The 15,639-nt window shown below is 37.6% G+C and overlaps 1 protein-coding gene across 6 annotated transcripts in view; it reads right to left on the bottom strand.

Annotated features, from left to right (window-relative positions):
• Window positions 1-15,639, bottom strand: part of Ate1 (arginyltransferase 1) — a 125,813-nt gene that overhangs the window by 81,427 nt on the left and 28,747 nt on the right. For all 6 annotated transcript variants that reach the window (XM_036195107.1, XM_036195097.1, XM_036195078.1 and 3 more), the window contains one exon: window positions 1,417-1,449. In XM_036195107.1, coding sequence (XP_036051000.1) covers window positions 1,417-1,449 — 33 coding nt within the window. The remainder of the gene's footprint in view (window positions 1-1,416; window positions 1,450-15,639) is intronic.

Consider the following 15,639-nt stretch of genomic DNA (forward strand, 5'->3'; position numbering starts at 1 on the left):
AACACATAGCACAGCATCCTTCCACTGTTTACTTTGCCTCCATTTGAAGACTAAAGGGTCAGAAAACCGTGGTTAGTACCAGCTTCTCTGGTCTAGTCCATTTCCCCTAGTGATGATTCAAACTGGTCACAGTCCATCACCCATCATTAAGAAGAATAGTTTCAATAATCAAATGAAAACATTATAAAAACCATTTAAAAAGGAACAACTCTCAATGTATAAGGAGATCAGAGATGGTCTCATAAAGAATATAAGGCTATGGCTGGGCATGGTGGCTCATGCCTTTAATCCCAGCACTCAGGAGGCAGAGGCAGGTGGATCTCTGTGAGTTCGAGGCCAGCCTGGACTAGTCTACAATGGGAGTTTCATAACAGCCAGAGCCGTTACACAGAGAAAGCCTGTCTAGAAAAACAAACTATATATTTTATATATATATATATATATATATATATATATATATATATATATACATACATACATACATATACATACACATACACACACACACACATATATATACATACATGGCTATGGTTCAACTCTGAAAAGGAGTATGACCTGAGGCTGAGAACTGAGAAAGGGGGCTCTTAAAGTGACACAGACAACAGAAGCAAAGAGAAAGACAAGGGTAAGCAAAAGAACAAAAACAACACTAAGATCGTGGCATAAGGGAGTCCAGCTTAAGAGGAGAATACGAAATATTACAGGATATGAACAGCACAATTCTGTTCACAAATCTGTTGCCTCGGGGCGGGGCGGGGTCCTGACTGTTAGTATCCTGTGGCTAGTAGGTAAAGCGCTGGCTTGGCCTCAAGTCCAGCCTCTCTGCATAGCACTCTGCTTTTTCCGCTCTGCCCTTTCTAAGTCTCTACTATCATCTACAATCTCCTCTGCAATCACAGCTAGGATTCTGGTCCTCTGAACACCTAGGAACTGTTCTAACCTCACAATTTATCCCCAAGAGAACAAGGATGCAGACTAAATGGGGGGAGGAAAGGACCTGTGAACAATGCCTGGATCCAAGCAAATGCTCAGTGCCAAGCAGGACAAGCTCCGCTCCTCCGGTCTCTTGTCCAGGTGAAGCCTCCTTGATGACACCTTTGGCCTATCCAGCTCTGCTGAAGCATGACAGAGATCTAAGCAAGGATGAAGCAACACAGGGTCACAGAAATACAACCTAGGGCCTACTCCTCTCTGTTTACTGAGAAAACAAATGTGCCTAACGGGGCAGTGACTACTTACAAAGGTGAATAGCTGTTACCCAAAAAATGGCTGTGTTCATGCCATCACTATTACTGAAAACTGTAGTGCTTTAGAACAATCACTCCTAAATTACCAGATAAATGCCTGATCAAAGACCAAGCAGAGCCACTCTACTCGTGAAGCTAACACAAAGATCTGAGAGCAATCTCTTACCTCCAACGGTGAGCTGCAAAGGAATCTTGTGAACTGCAGAGTCCAGTTTGAATAGGATCAATTTCATCCAGGAAAGGGGCAGTAAGAAAGAACACACAAAGAAAAATATTACATAATTTTCCAGTAAGAATATCTGAAGCCAAAGTCTATACAAAGTTAATGTTTTCTATGATGTATAATTTATCCAGAGCACACAGTTCAACTCAGCCCATAAAAAGTACTCAACTATTTGAACTAGTTTACATAAACAACAGTAAATATTTGTGTAAAAGCAAATACAGCACAATTAGTCCTAAAATAGTTACATTTTTAAGTTTTATCTCACAATCTCTGAGTATAAAACAAATAAAACAGTAAGAAAGGAATCAACAATCTTTCTGATCCTAAATGTAGAGCAAAGTTTAGTTATTGCCAAGAACAGGTAGAATTCAAGACCCAATTCAAGACCCAGTGCAGTGAGAGTGTGGCATCCACCCGCATTCGGGCATCTCTGCTGCCATGTTCACTCCGTCACCTCTCATGCCATGGTCCTTCCTTCACTTTCGTTCTCTCTCTTCCTCCTACTCCCTGTTGTTTGCCTTCACCTCTTTGATTAATGGCTTATACATAGGATAACAGAACACCAAAAATTACTATTACATGTTGCCTGTCTCTCAGTATTTAAACAAACAACCTGGAGGGAGAGGCAGGAACTACTGACAATACAAACTGTCATATGTCCATACATACATACGACAGGAAATCCACGTGTTCATAGATGTATTTACAGAATCAACATCCCCTTTGAGAATCGCTGTGATAATCAAATATCCAAGTAATACAAATTCATCTTTCTAAATTCATATTAACAACAGTAAGCTGTAGTGACAGGCCTGTTTCCAAGCACTCTTAAACTTCTCTGTAACAAAGCTCATTTGTACTCACAGGGAATACAAAGAATTTCTACTCTCTCTGAGATACACAGAGAGGAGCTAGGGATATAGCTTGATGCCCATCCTGCAGGAGGTATTGGGTTTGAGCTTCAAAACTGGAAGAGGAAGGGACTGAAACAGCAGTAAAAGTAAATAATATCTAGGATTTCCTTCTACATCACTGGAGAAAGGTGTAGAGGTAAGTAATGGAAGTTGAATAAAACAAGACTATTCCTATTAAACTAATGAGTATAAGAGATAAAGACAGAGGATTCCTTCATAGGTGATTAGCTCCACTCAAAGTTTAGTTTTCTATAAGAAACTTCCCTTAATACAGTTTTTAAAAAGTATCAGCTCCATCCTCCCCAAACTATAAAATACACTCCTAAAATAACATAGGGCATGTCAAAGCTACTAGTATCATCCAGACTCTAACCTGTAAGATGCATTAAAGTATAGAGACTGTAAAGTTTGTTCTTTAATATCCAACACTATTCTATTGGTATTCAGAACTTTTCTGAAAGTACAAGGTATTTCAAAATGCTGCCTTCATAATGCTCATATGGCACAATTAATTTTATAGTAATGCAAATTTTATGGTCTTGAGGTCTACTGCAATAGCTCAAACCATGGCAATAAATACTCCTCTTTCCCAAAGCAGAAAGTACAACTGAGATACTAGATCATTTTAACAATAGAAAACAATAGGGAACAGCAAATTTTTATTTTTATGCCAGAACTTTGATATTATAAGGTTTCTATGCTTTACTCCTATATGTACGTGTCAACTATGTCCTACATATACTTTTAGATTTGTTAAGCAGCCCACACCTAGTAGTGACTGATGCAACAGTCGAGAGAGCAGTCACTTTAAATAACAAAGAAGAACTATGTAAATGCTGTCTAAGGAAGCTAATGCCTTCTTGAATTCCAACAATTTACACACACACACTAGCATATATATTTGTAATAAGTACAGTTAACATTAGTGATGCCAGGTTTTCAAAATAAGAAAATGATTGGTAAACTGCACTCTGTACATCCACTGAGACTGACAGCAAAAAAAGGTCCCTTTCAACCAACAGCAGCATGGCAAGGCAAGAAATGACTATGTTCAAGTCTGCTGTGAAATTAAAGCTACTAAAATTTAGGTGCAGTTTTAAAAAGTTACTATGGCCACAGTAAGTAACCCATATTGATACCACAATGCTATTTCTAACATGGGTACAATCATGCTAATAAATAAGAAACAATGGATATAGTTCATAAGATCTTACTCAAAACATTTAAGCCTATAAACATTTTTACCATGTTTTACAAAGTTTCTTATTGACTTACAGATAGGAATATACTTCATCACTCCAAAAATAATAGGATGCAAAAATATAGTCACCTTCCTTATTTATCTATATTCCTTATCTATCCATTTTAAAGAATCTTTCTGAAAAAAAATCTTTAACTGAAAACAGGCAGGTAGATTTTAAGTTAATAATAGTTAATTTGATTCACTTAATAAAATGTGTATAAAATTTTAATCATCCTTTTTTTGAGACAAGGTTTCTCTGTGTATCAGCCCTCGCTGTCCTGAAACTCTCTTTGTAGACTAGACTGGCCTTGAACTCAGAGATACACCTGCCTCTGCCTTCCGAGTGCTGGGATTAAAGGAGTGTGCTACTATGCCTGGCAATTTTTTATAATTTATCTTATTTTATAATTAGTTATGTGTGTGTATGTGTGTCCCCTAGAGCTGGAGTTACAAAAGTCTGTGAGCAACTCCAAACTGGTGCTGGGAACCAAACTCAAGGCCCCTAGAAGAGCAGTATACTCTCCTAACTACTAAGCCATTGTTCCCACCCGACATCTTGTATTTTAAGATCATATGTATATAAAAGATCATAATAAAGATTATGGTCTATATTTAGAATTCAACATATCATGTATCACTGCCAATTTAAAAATCCTTTAAACTTCTAAAAGTAAAGTAAGAAAACATTTAGGTCAACATCTGTGTTTCCTAGTAACTGGCTCACCTTGCTTACAAGGAGGCATTCTGATTTCTGATCTTGGTATCCACTATGCTATCCATCACTGGTAGCCTGTCTCTCAATACCTTCTAATAGGTTCAGAGAGGCAACTAATGCTTATACTAAGTTTTCCTAAACAGTATTCTATGTGCAAACTGTTCTCCAAGCTATCAGTTATACTTAGAAAGTTCCTTTGTTCCTGAGACTTGATTGTTTTGAATGAGAAGAGGAAAGAAGAATAGAGGAGTACACACTTCTAATTTTGTCAGAAATCCAATAAAATTATTATCAAATTATTTTATCTTTGTATTAAAAATATTCAACAGATAAATCTTTTAATGTTCTTGAAATACCATCTGTTTAGTAAGGAAATATGGTTAATGTTGAATACCAAAATGCAATTTTTACAAAGATAAACTGCATTAAAAACTTTTTTTCCCAGCCAGGTATAGTGGCACATGCCTTCAATCTCAGCTCTAAGGGAGGCAGAGGCAAATGGATCTCTGTGGGTTTGAGGCCAGCCTGGTCTACACAATGAGTTCAGGACAGCAAGAGCTGGATAGTGAGACCCTGTCTCAAAAAAAGTCTAATTAATTAATTAATTAGAAGACAATTTTTTTTTCTAAAAAAAAAGAAGTCAGCTATGTCCATCAAAATGGAATTCTAGTCCTATAACTGTTCATATCACTCACCCAGAATCTCCTTGTGTTAGCCAGGCATCTCTTTTGCTCCCATTTCCTTATCGCATGGTCTATAATGTCTCTACTTCAGACAATGTAATAAAATATTTAGCATTTTGCAATTGCTAAGCTGAATCAACCTCATGGTAAAATTCTCAATTCTCTTAGGAATTTGGAAGTCTTAATTCAGCTACAATTCTACATTGTGTTAAGTCACATTGTATACTCCTTCCCAAATTCTCAATTCTCTTAGGAATTTGGAAGTCTTAATTCAGCTACAATTCTACATTGTGTTAAGTCACATTGTATACTCCTTCCCAATGCCCTACAATTTACATTCATACTGTCTTAAACTGGCTGTTTTCAGGGAGGATAAAATTGAGTTTTATGTTACAAATGTGGCTCTTATAAACATACAATTCTTAGAAATTTACGTCAACACAGGAACCAAGTTTCATATTACACTGCAAAAAACTTGAATCTTTAGGAGTAATCTAAAGACACAACCAGAACCATTTTTAAAGTCTCTCAAGAGAATGAGAATTAAATCTGTACATAACTGTGAGTCAAAACTAAGGTCTGAGAACTAATGGATGTTTAATTATTAAAAGAATAAAAATATAAAAAAAATTATTCCCTAAATTCTTGTCACAGATACAATAGGTTGAAAAGTTAATCATGTGTACTACATTCTGACCAGAACTTTGCACATAACATCAGGCCTCAAGGAATCTTAAAAGATGACAATGATTCCTTTAATCCCAGCGCTCAGAAGGCAGAGGCAAGCAGATCTCTGAGTTTGAGGCCAACCTAGTCTACAGAGCGAGTTTCAGGTCAGTCGTGGCTACACAGACAATCCTGCCTCAATCCCCATCCCACCCCCCCAAAAAAGGCAATGAAAGTCTTTACTGGTGAAAGAACAGTGAACTATGAGTTCTGTAGTCTGGGATCTCATTGGCTCTACATGTTCATCTGAATCACTTCAATCATTGTGCCTTTTTTTTTTCTTTTTAATTTGTAAACCAATTTCAGTCAAACCCCTTTCCCAAGCTGGTGCCCCATGAATGTTAGACTCCAAAGACACTTCCATGACTCAAGGTCCAAATATGCTTGGTAATGCTGCAAGCTACACCTGCCTCGCCTCACCTTTGCCTTACCAGAATTACAAGGAATACTGATAGTCTGAGGACTCTTCTTACTCCTACATTTACAAAAAACTTGACTTTCACTTAAGACATTGTTTGCAAAGTTACATGATAAAGGACTTGTGCTTGCTTTAAATTTCATGTTATCCAGGCTAAGATTTACAGGGGTTTTTTTGGTTTTGGTTTTTTTTTGTTTTTTTTTTTTTTGGTTGTTCAAGACAGGGTTTCATTGTATAACAGCCCTGGCCGACCTGGAACTTGCTATGTAGATCAGGCTGGCCTTGAACTCACAGAGGTTCGCCTGTCTAGGCCTCCTAAGTGCTGGGATTAAAGACATGTGCCACCACACCTGTCAGATATATGTTAAATTTTAAGAGGAAAATTACTTCTAAATTTCTCCTAGAGAGGCTCCAAAAGAAAAAAATCACTAAAACCACAGATGAAAGATCCTATCTCAAAAACATGCTCAAGTATGAATGAAGATACCCTACACCAACTTCTGTCCTCTACACACACATGCATAATCAGACACAGAAAAATGGGATACCTTCCAAAAATCAAAATAATATAAATTGGGGATAAGCAGAAAATACCACAAAACCTACAAATCAAAATTAGCATTTGTTGTTATTTATTTTCTTAATGACTGACAGTCTGACTGGAGTAAGATGCAATCTCAATATAGTTTTGAGTTGCATCCCTCTGATGGATAGTGAGGTTGGAACATTTTTTCATGTTTATTGGCCATTTGTACTTGTTTTTTCACAAACTGCCAGCTCCTCAGCCCATGTTTTGATTAGGTTGTTTGTTTCCATACTGTTTAGAGGTTTGTTTTGTATATTCTAGATATTAATTCTCTGTCAGAAGAATCTCTGACAAAGATTTTCTCCCATTCTATGAGATGTTTTTTTCATCCAATTAACTACTTCCTTTCCCACACAGAAGCTTTTTATCCCAAGGTCCCATTTGTCAACTGTTAGCCTTATTTCCCAGGCAAGGAGGACTCTGTTCAGAAAGTCCTCACCAATTTCTCTGTCTTGAGTTTTCTCTACAATTTCCTCTAACAGTTTCAGAGTTCCAAGTCTTACACTGAAGTCTCTGATCCATTTGAAAATGACTGTTGTGAAGGGTGCGAGGCAACAATCTAATTTCACTTTTCTATTTGGAATATCCAATGTCCCCAGCAACACTAGTTAACAAAGCTGTCATTTCTCCAACATCTATCTTCATATCTTTGTCAAAAATAGGATGATTTTGGCTTGGGCTGGTGTATGTGGACCTTTTGTTCTGTCCCAGAGCAACTTAACCTAAGTCTGAGCCAGTATCGTGCTGTTTACTTCCTGTGCCTCTCTAAGATAACTTGACATCATCGGTATCTTTCTTCTCAGGACCGCTTGGCTACTTTTATGCTTCCAAACGAATCTGAAGATTTTTTTCCTATTTCTATGAACAATGGCACTGGAATTTTGATGGTGACTGCAATCTATCTGTAGACTGCTTTTGGTCAATACAAGTACTTCCACTATTTTAATTCTTCCAACTCCTGAACACAGGAGGTCTTTCTGGCTTTCTTCAGTTTCTTTTGCCAACATTTTAAAGCTTTCACTGGAGTAGTCTTTCTATGCTGTGAGGAATGAAAACTAGTCTAGTCTCTGTGGAAATTAGTATGGACGTTTGACAAAAAAAAAAAAATCCCTAGAAATAGAGAGCCATGCATGGTGGCACATGCCTTAATCTTAGCACTCAGGAGGCAGAGGCAAGCAGATCTCTGAGTTCAAGGCTAGCCTGATCTACAGAGCAAGTTCCAGGGCAGTCAGGACTACATAAAGAAATCCTATTTTTTTAAAAAAAGAAACACACAAGAAGTATACCTATCACATTTATGTTAAGGACTTCAAAGAAGCATGGCAAAGACACGTGTGTAGCAGCATTTATTGCAACACTATTTTAAAGTTCATTTTTCTTTTTATTTCTTAGCTAGAATGTGCAAGACTATATGCCTTATTCATTAAGGTATCTTTCTACCATAGTGACAGAAACACACAAGGAATTAAAACGTTAATATGATTTGGTGAATAAAATAATCACATTCTTCTACAACCCAGGAGAAAGAAATATGGGAGTTACTCTAAATGTAAAGCTTTGAGCTGTTTCTACAACGACTGTAACAAAGAGGCCAGAAATATAGACACCAATACTTATAAACCAGCACAAATATTCTGTATTTAGACATATTGAAGGCAGAATTGTTCTCTGGATAAGTATTATTTCTTTATTTTTATAACTACCAACTAGAAGAAAATCAACTACTTTTAAATCATGCAAGCAGTTACCTAAAATTATTTGTTATACACAATGAACTGCTACAGCAAAACCACAAATGTTCCTTGTTTAGACTAGGCATCAGTAGGTAGTACTGTTCACTACATAGTTTCTCAGATTTAATGAGAAAGCAGACCTAAATAGAAAGCCTAAAGACAAATAGCACTCACAGAGCTTTGCACTCACTAAAATGTGCTTAACTCACTGTAGGTAAATTTCTCAACACTGGCTCAGAAAATTAAAAGCAATTTCTATTTATTATAGGAAGACAACAGCTTTTGAAATCATTCAAATTTTCCTTTTTCTTCCTGAGTAGTTTACAATTTGACAACAATTATATTCTCTCTCCAATGTTTCTTAAAAGCTGAGAACTCTGAGGTTCATCCATTGGACAAAGCTTGGTCTTCTGAGTCCCAGGAACACTGCTGGGTACTGTGCCTTTCTTCAGACTCTGGCAAACATTTTTCTAAGCTGGAATAACAAGCACAAGTCACAAGTTTGTGACTGACTTTAGTGACCTAGTCTAGCTATTTTATCAAGAGGAAAGGACTGGCCCAACTGCAGAAACCTAGAGATGCCTATGCTTCCTCCTCCTCCATATTCAAGGAAAGAAAAGAAATACACATCTAAAGCTCACAAATGGTGCTCTTTACATTTTTCATGTGGTATAACAGGATGAATCAAAATAGCATAAAAATTTCTTAAGATTAACTATTGACAAATCGTATTCCCTACCCCCTTTGGAATAAATTAATACTAAAACTCAAAACTTAGCTAAAGTGCATAAGGTTCAATTCTCAATACTACAATAAAATAAGTAATCAAATAAAACATGTGACTTTTCAATTCAAATTAATATATTAATGTAAATGGAAAAACAAAACAATAAGAAAATAATTCTACTTGCCAATACTGGCTGAACTGACAGACGTCTCATTTATTTGCTCCTGACCTCACTGCAAAGGCCAAAGAGCTCTTGGCAAATGACTAAGCAGCAGAGCAGACTGTTTTTAAGAAACAGCTGGAGAGACAGAAATCAGAGGTTGCCAAATTGTAAAGTACTCAGGAAGAAAACAGTGGTCTTGGTATTTGTGACATCCTGATGACTCCTTATAGTACAGATTAGTACGTCATCATCCACCCACATCCTGGGTCAAACACCTTTACAAGGATGATCTTATTTCACTCCTCACAATAAACACTGTTGTAGTACTCCCTTCACATTGCACAAATAGGGAACTTAAAATTAAAAACAGCTGAAGAGCCAGGTGTGGTGGCACACACCTTTAATCTCAGCACTCGGGAGGCAGAGGCAGGTCAATCTCTGCAAGTTCAAGGCCAGCCTGGGCTACAGAGTGAGTTCCAGGAAAGGCTCCAGAGCTATACAGAGAAACCCTGTCTTGAAAAACAAAACAAAACAAAAAACAGCTTAGAGCCACATGGAAAACAAGTGGAAGGCTAAGGTTTAAGGCAGAAAACCACTCAGTTTACACCTCACCCTTGGTGTTCCTCAGCTTATCAATATTCTAACCCAAACAGCTGGAATTATAACTGTTAGCACTCAACCCATCAACCCAAACAATTTTTCACTGTACACATTTACTTTCAGACAACAAGGTTCATCACAAATTACCAACATGGGCAGGAGAGGTTCTTGCAGAGGACCTGGGTTCAATTCCCAGGACCCACTTGGTAGTTCACAACCATGTATAACTCCAATTTCAGGGACTCTGATACACTCTTCTGACCTCCATGAGCACTTCCCCACAGTACCTCTGTGGGGAAGACAATGGTAGAGACGGGGGGATGCTGAAATATAACAAGAGCAAAACAATATTCCCAAGGGCATACAAAAGCCAGTATCAACAAAGTCCTGCTAAGCGTTCTGTTTGAGAACAGACAACAACAAAATATGCTGTGGGAAGGTTGTCACTTTAAATTTTCAGAGAACACAGAATGTTTCAGTTCTTTGGAATATCTATTTCAATACTTCTTTCACTGATGTTAGTTGTTCTATATTAATTATTTAGGCTGACTTCAGCCCTCCAATATGGTAGTTCATGCTCTGATGTAAAAAGTGCTAACTTTCGTACAGGTTGCCCTGCACTAACCACTTGTGGTTCTTTGGAAAAATTCTTTAAGCCTCTATTATATAGAACAAAAGCTGAATGGGGCAGTAGTGGCACACACCTTTAATCCCAGCACTCGGGAGGCAGAGGCAGACGGATCTCTGTGAGTTTGAGGCCAGCCTGGTCTACAGAGTGAATTCCGGGCCAGCCAGGGATACACAAGAGAAACCTTGTCTCAAAAAAGAAAAAAAAAAAAAAAATAGAGGGCTAGAGAGATGGCTTAGCGGTTAAGAGTATTGAATGCTCTTCCAGAGGTCCTGAGTTCAAGTCCCAGCAACCACATGGTGGCTCACAACCACCTGTAATGAAATCTGGTGCCCTCTTCTGACCTGCAGGGACACATGCAGGTATAACACTATATACACAATAAATAAATAATTTTTTTTAAAAAAAGGAAGGAAGGAAGAAAGGAAGGGAGGGAGGGAGGAGGGAGGGAGGAAAGAAAGTAGGTTAAATTAGATATAGAGATCCTCTTATCTCTAATGCTATATATGATGCTGACTTGTGATCTGAGACAATGTTTAGGAAATTTTAAGCAACAGAAATTATAAGCAAAATATTTTCCCTGAACTAGCTTAAATTTCCCTTCCTCATTTCTCCCCCACCATCCAAAATACTAACAACATTATGCTGGAAATTCGACAGTACTTTTGCACCAATGAATTTAAGTAAATGAATTAAACCCTTTGGTAATTTAACTACTATCAGTAGCAAATTCCAAATTCTTACAAAGTTTCTGACTGACTACAATATACTACTGAGTCCTAACTCTGAAATTGCTCACAAAAAAAAACAATTTTTAATTAAATCACCTAAGTAGTAATTCAAGTTAACTCAAGTTTTAAATTTCTGTTTAGAGGTCATGGGTATGATTCAATGGTAGAGTACATGCCAAGCATCAGACCCTAGGTCCAATCCCCAAGTTCCTCACCCAAATTCAAAACACTCAGATCCCGCCATCATACAAATTTAGCTAATTCTAAGGCAGAGTACAGTATCTATGAAGCAGTACACGACTACATGTGATTGGTCTCTGCCTAACTCTGATACATTGAAAGATTTTCTGAATACAATAGAGTAGAACTACCATAAGAAAAGGAAGCCGGAAGCGTGCGTCTCTGTATTAAATGACATTAAGACATTTAAAACATTCACACGTGATGAACCACTTGTGCTTGCACTTGAATCAAAGCAAATGAAGTCTAACAAAGAGAAACCACATTTTCCATAATTCTTGAGTTGCAAACACTAAGCTGCCCATCACACAGGGAGAGCATTGAGTCAAAGAGAACAGCAAAGGTGTTTCAGGCCTAGACCACCACCTGGTGGCTGGAGAGGACTCCACTGGCTCCTTTGCTGTCTCTGACATTCAGAAAGGAACACACACTGGTTGCACAGTCACATGTACTTGAACATAAATAATTTCCCCTTAAGTAATTATTCCCAGAAGTAGAGGTCCTTATATTTCTGTCATAGGGAGGTCTACAGGTTAATTTTTAAAATGAGCTTTTAGAGGCTTAGACTCTTTTTAAATTTTTATTTTATTTTTTTATGTGCTTGAGCATTTTTGCCAGCATCTAAGTCTGTGTACCATGTGGGTGCCTGGTGACAAAGAAGGCCAGAGGAGGGCACTGGAGTGACAGACAGCTGTGAGCCACCATGTGGGCGCTAGAAATCAAACCCAGGTCCTTTGCAAGAGCAGCCAATGCTCAGATTTTTTTTGCTTTTTTTTAATGTCTAAGTCATAAAATCACAATTTTTAAAAAGTAACATATTGGGGGATGGTGAAGTGGCTCAGCATTAAAGAGCACTAGACCAGACTTGCCTCAAGGCAATCCTCCTGCCTCTGCCTCCCAAATACTGGAATTACAGTCACACATGCTATCACAACTCATAATGAAAGTAAATTTTATTAGGTTTATAATTATATTGTGCCATACAGAAACATGTCTCCCCTTTTGAAAATGCATGCTTAAGAATTTAGGAGTGAAATGTCAGATGTATAAGATAAAATGCTTCACACTGAAAAAGATAAAGCACAGGAAAAACTAACATGGTTCAACCCAGAGGATGAACACATCGATAGGTATGAGGACAGCAGTCTTTCAGCTTTCTGTGTCAGATGAAGCACATAATAAAATCTGGAAAACCATCATGAAGTACAAAATCTGAGGCCACCAAGGCTATGACTATAGCTTCTTAGATAATTAAGAGCTAGAAGTCACAGCAATTATTTTAAGAAACAACTGGACTTAATAATTTTTATTAAATAATAGCATTTTTCTAGAATTCAACATCAAATTTTCATCAAAAATGACATTTATATTTATATAAAACTATTGGTTTTTAGAAAGCAAATATTCTTAAATGTTGCCTTTATCCTGTATTATACACAAGGCAGCTCACAAATCATCTATTTGGTTTATAAATATTATTTTCTGAAAATTTAACACCTGCCTGAATGAAAATCATACTGGAAATACATAATGGAATAATTTGTAAATCTTATATAATTATTCTATGTGCTATTACATGACACTTTCCTAAAGATGCTACTGAAAAAAAAAAAAACTGACTTGCTATCAAGAATATCTAAGCAGTCTATATTTATCCTTTTTTCAAATTTCTCAAAAAACAAGGAATTTGAAGGATTATTTTGTGATTAATAACACAGCCCAAATGGATTTTGAACACTGATGACAGATTGTTAGTTTAAATTTCTTACAACAGAAAAGCAAAAAAAGAAAAATAGTTCTCCCATTACAATTAACAAAACTACACACTACAATGTGTTACTATAGTCTCTTAAAATAAGTAAGGAAAAGAAATTTTTTTCAAAAAAAATAACACTTTTGACTTTTCTTTTTGTCTCATGAAACACAGGAACACTAGCTATTTGCTCATGGGGAAAATTGAAATCATACACAGGGGAAATTTCTCTTGGAGCTCATGTCAAAATTAGTTGTCCCCCTAAACCCCATCTAAAACAGACTTCACAACTGGAACAACAAAGCAGCATGCTCAAGTCCCTTTCTCTTAGCAGCCAGCCCCCCAGGCAGAAAAACACGTATGTGGCGTGTGCAGAAAGGACTCCTAGGATGAGACTGAAGCAGGTGAAGGATCATATGCACAGCAGAAACCACTCCTTACACACAGCTAGCATGGGGTAAGTGGGAAGGTCCTGGGAGTCAGGAGTTCCAACTTATTTATCTTAGGAGAAGACCAAAGGTTTGAACTGTGTACAGTGTGCCCTGAAGATAAATGATGCAGGAACATCACAAAAAACAAACACACAAAAAACCCAGAACGCTTCTCCACACAGTAAATGAGTGTTGAGCAAAAGGATAAAGAAGGGAGCCGTTTTACTCGCCCAAAGGAACTGGCTATATGTGGAACAAATTATGCATGGGGGAGTTCAAGGATAAACACTCTTGACAACAGTGGAGGTTATGGTGGTAAGCAAGTAAGAGGAAACCAGAAGCTCCTTCTGAGCAGCAGCACAACTGTGGACCAGGGGCTTCCCCAAGAGAAGCAGGAAGGGAGACAACTGAAAGACCCCTCTCAGAACAGCCCTCAAAAACTGCCCCAGCCAAGAAATCCAGACTGAATTACACCCGACTGCAGAGAAACACACACACACACACACACACACACACACACACACACACACACACACACACACACGAGAACAGAAGAGCTGCATGTGAGGCCAACAGAAGCAAACGCTTGGGAAGATCAAGGGAACAGAGAGAATGCTACTGAAGCTACTGTCCCCGAGGAAGCTACATGTATTCCCCAAGACTGAGCCTCTAACAAGATGACACAGGACTCTCAAACACTAGGGCATACTCGCCTTTCTTTGCCTCACTGATGTGCATACTTGTTTTGTTGGGGCAGGAACATAGAGAAAATGAATGCAGTGGTAGTAGAGCTGGAATGGAGCTGTACTAGAGGTAAGAAGTGACACCAGCCTAAGAGGTCTTAATCCACAGCAACAAATAAAAGCTGGAAGAAGCAAGTAAGTTTAATATAACAAAACATGAACAGCTATTCTTTTTAAACATTTATTTATTTTTATGTCTATGGGTGTTTTATCTGCACTCATGTCTCTGCACCACATGCATGTAGAGCCTGCAGAGGTCAGAAGAAGGCATCAAATCCCCCCTGGACTAGAGTTAAAGATGTTTGTGAGCTGCCATAGGGATGCTGGGAATCAAACCAAGGTCTTCAAGTGCTTTTAATTGCCATTTCTCCGGCCCCAATATTTAGCTATCTTATCCCTTTTCTCAGCTTACAAAAGACATAAACACGGGCAGTGGTGGTGCACGCCTTTAATCCTAGCACTCGGGAGGCAGAGGCAGGTGGATCTCTGTGAGTTCGAGGCCAGCCTGGTCTACGGAGCTAGTCCAGGACAGCCTCCAAAGCTACAGAGAAACCCTGTCTTGAAAAACAAAAAAAAAACAAAAACAAAAAAAAAGAGGAACCTGTGCAAAAAGACATAAACACTTTTAGAAGTTTATTATTCTTATTTTTAATTATGTGCATGAAAATTTGCCATGTATGCAAGCCTAAGGAAGTCAGAAGAGGTTGTTGGATCCTCTGTAACTAAAGCTGTGGTCCCTTGTGAACTGCTTTAATGTGGGTGCTAGGAATCAAAGTTGGGTCCTCTGGAAGACCACTTACTCTTAACCACTTAGCTATCTCTCCAGCCCCAATACACAAAATTATATAAAATATAACTTATTTATAACATACATAAAACATGTGAACAGTAACATAACAGCACAAAAAGGGAACAGACAAGAGAAACTAGAGCTACCCAGACAAAACACTTTTGTTGTATCTACAAGGAATGAAGTTAGTGTAAATCTGAAGTAGACCCTGTAAAGTAAAATCTATAGGGTAAGTTCTAGATTAGGTACTTTCAAGATATTTTTATGACTCAAAAATTTAATAAAAAAAATCTAAAAAGGATTTTAAATGTTATATAAGAAACTAATATGTATGACAAA

This window comes from Onychomys torridus, chromosome 1, assembly GCF_903995425.1.
Source record: "Onychomys torridus chromosome 1, mOncTor1.1, whole genome shotgun sequence".
Taxonomy (NCBI): domain Eukaryota; kingdom Metazoa; phylum Chordata; class Mammalia; order Rodentia; family Cricetidae; genus Onychomys; species Onychomys torridus.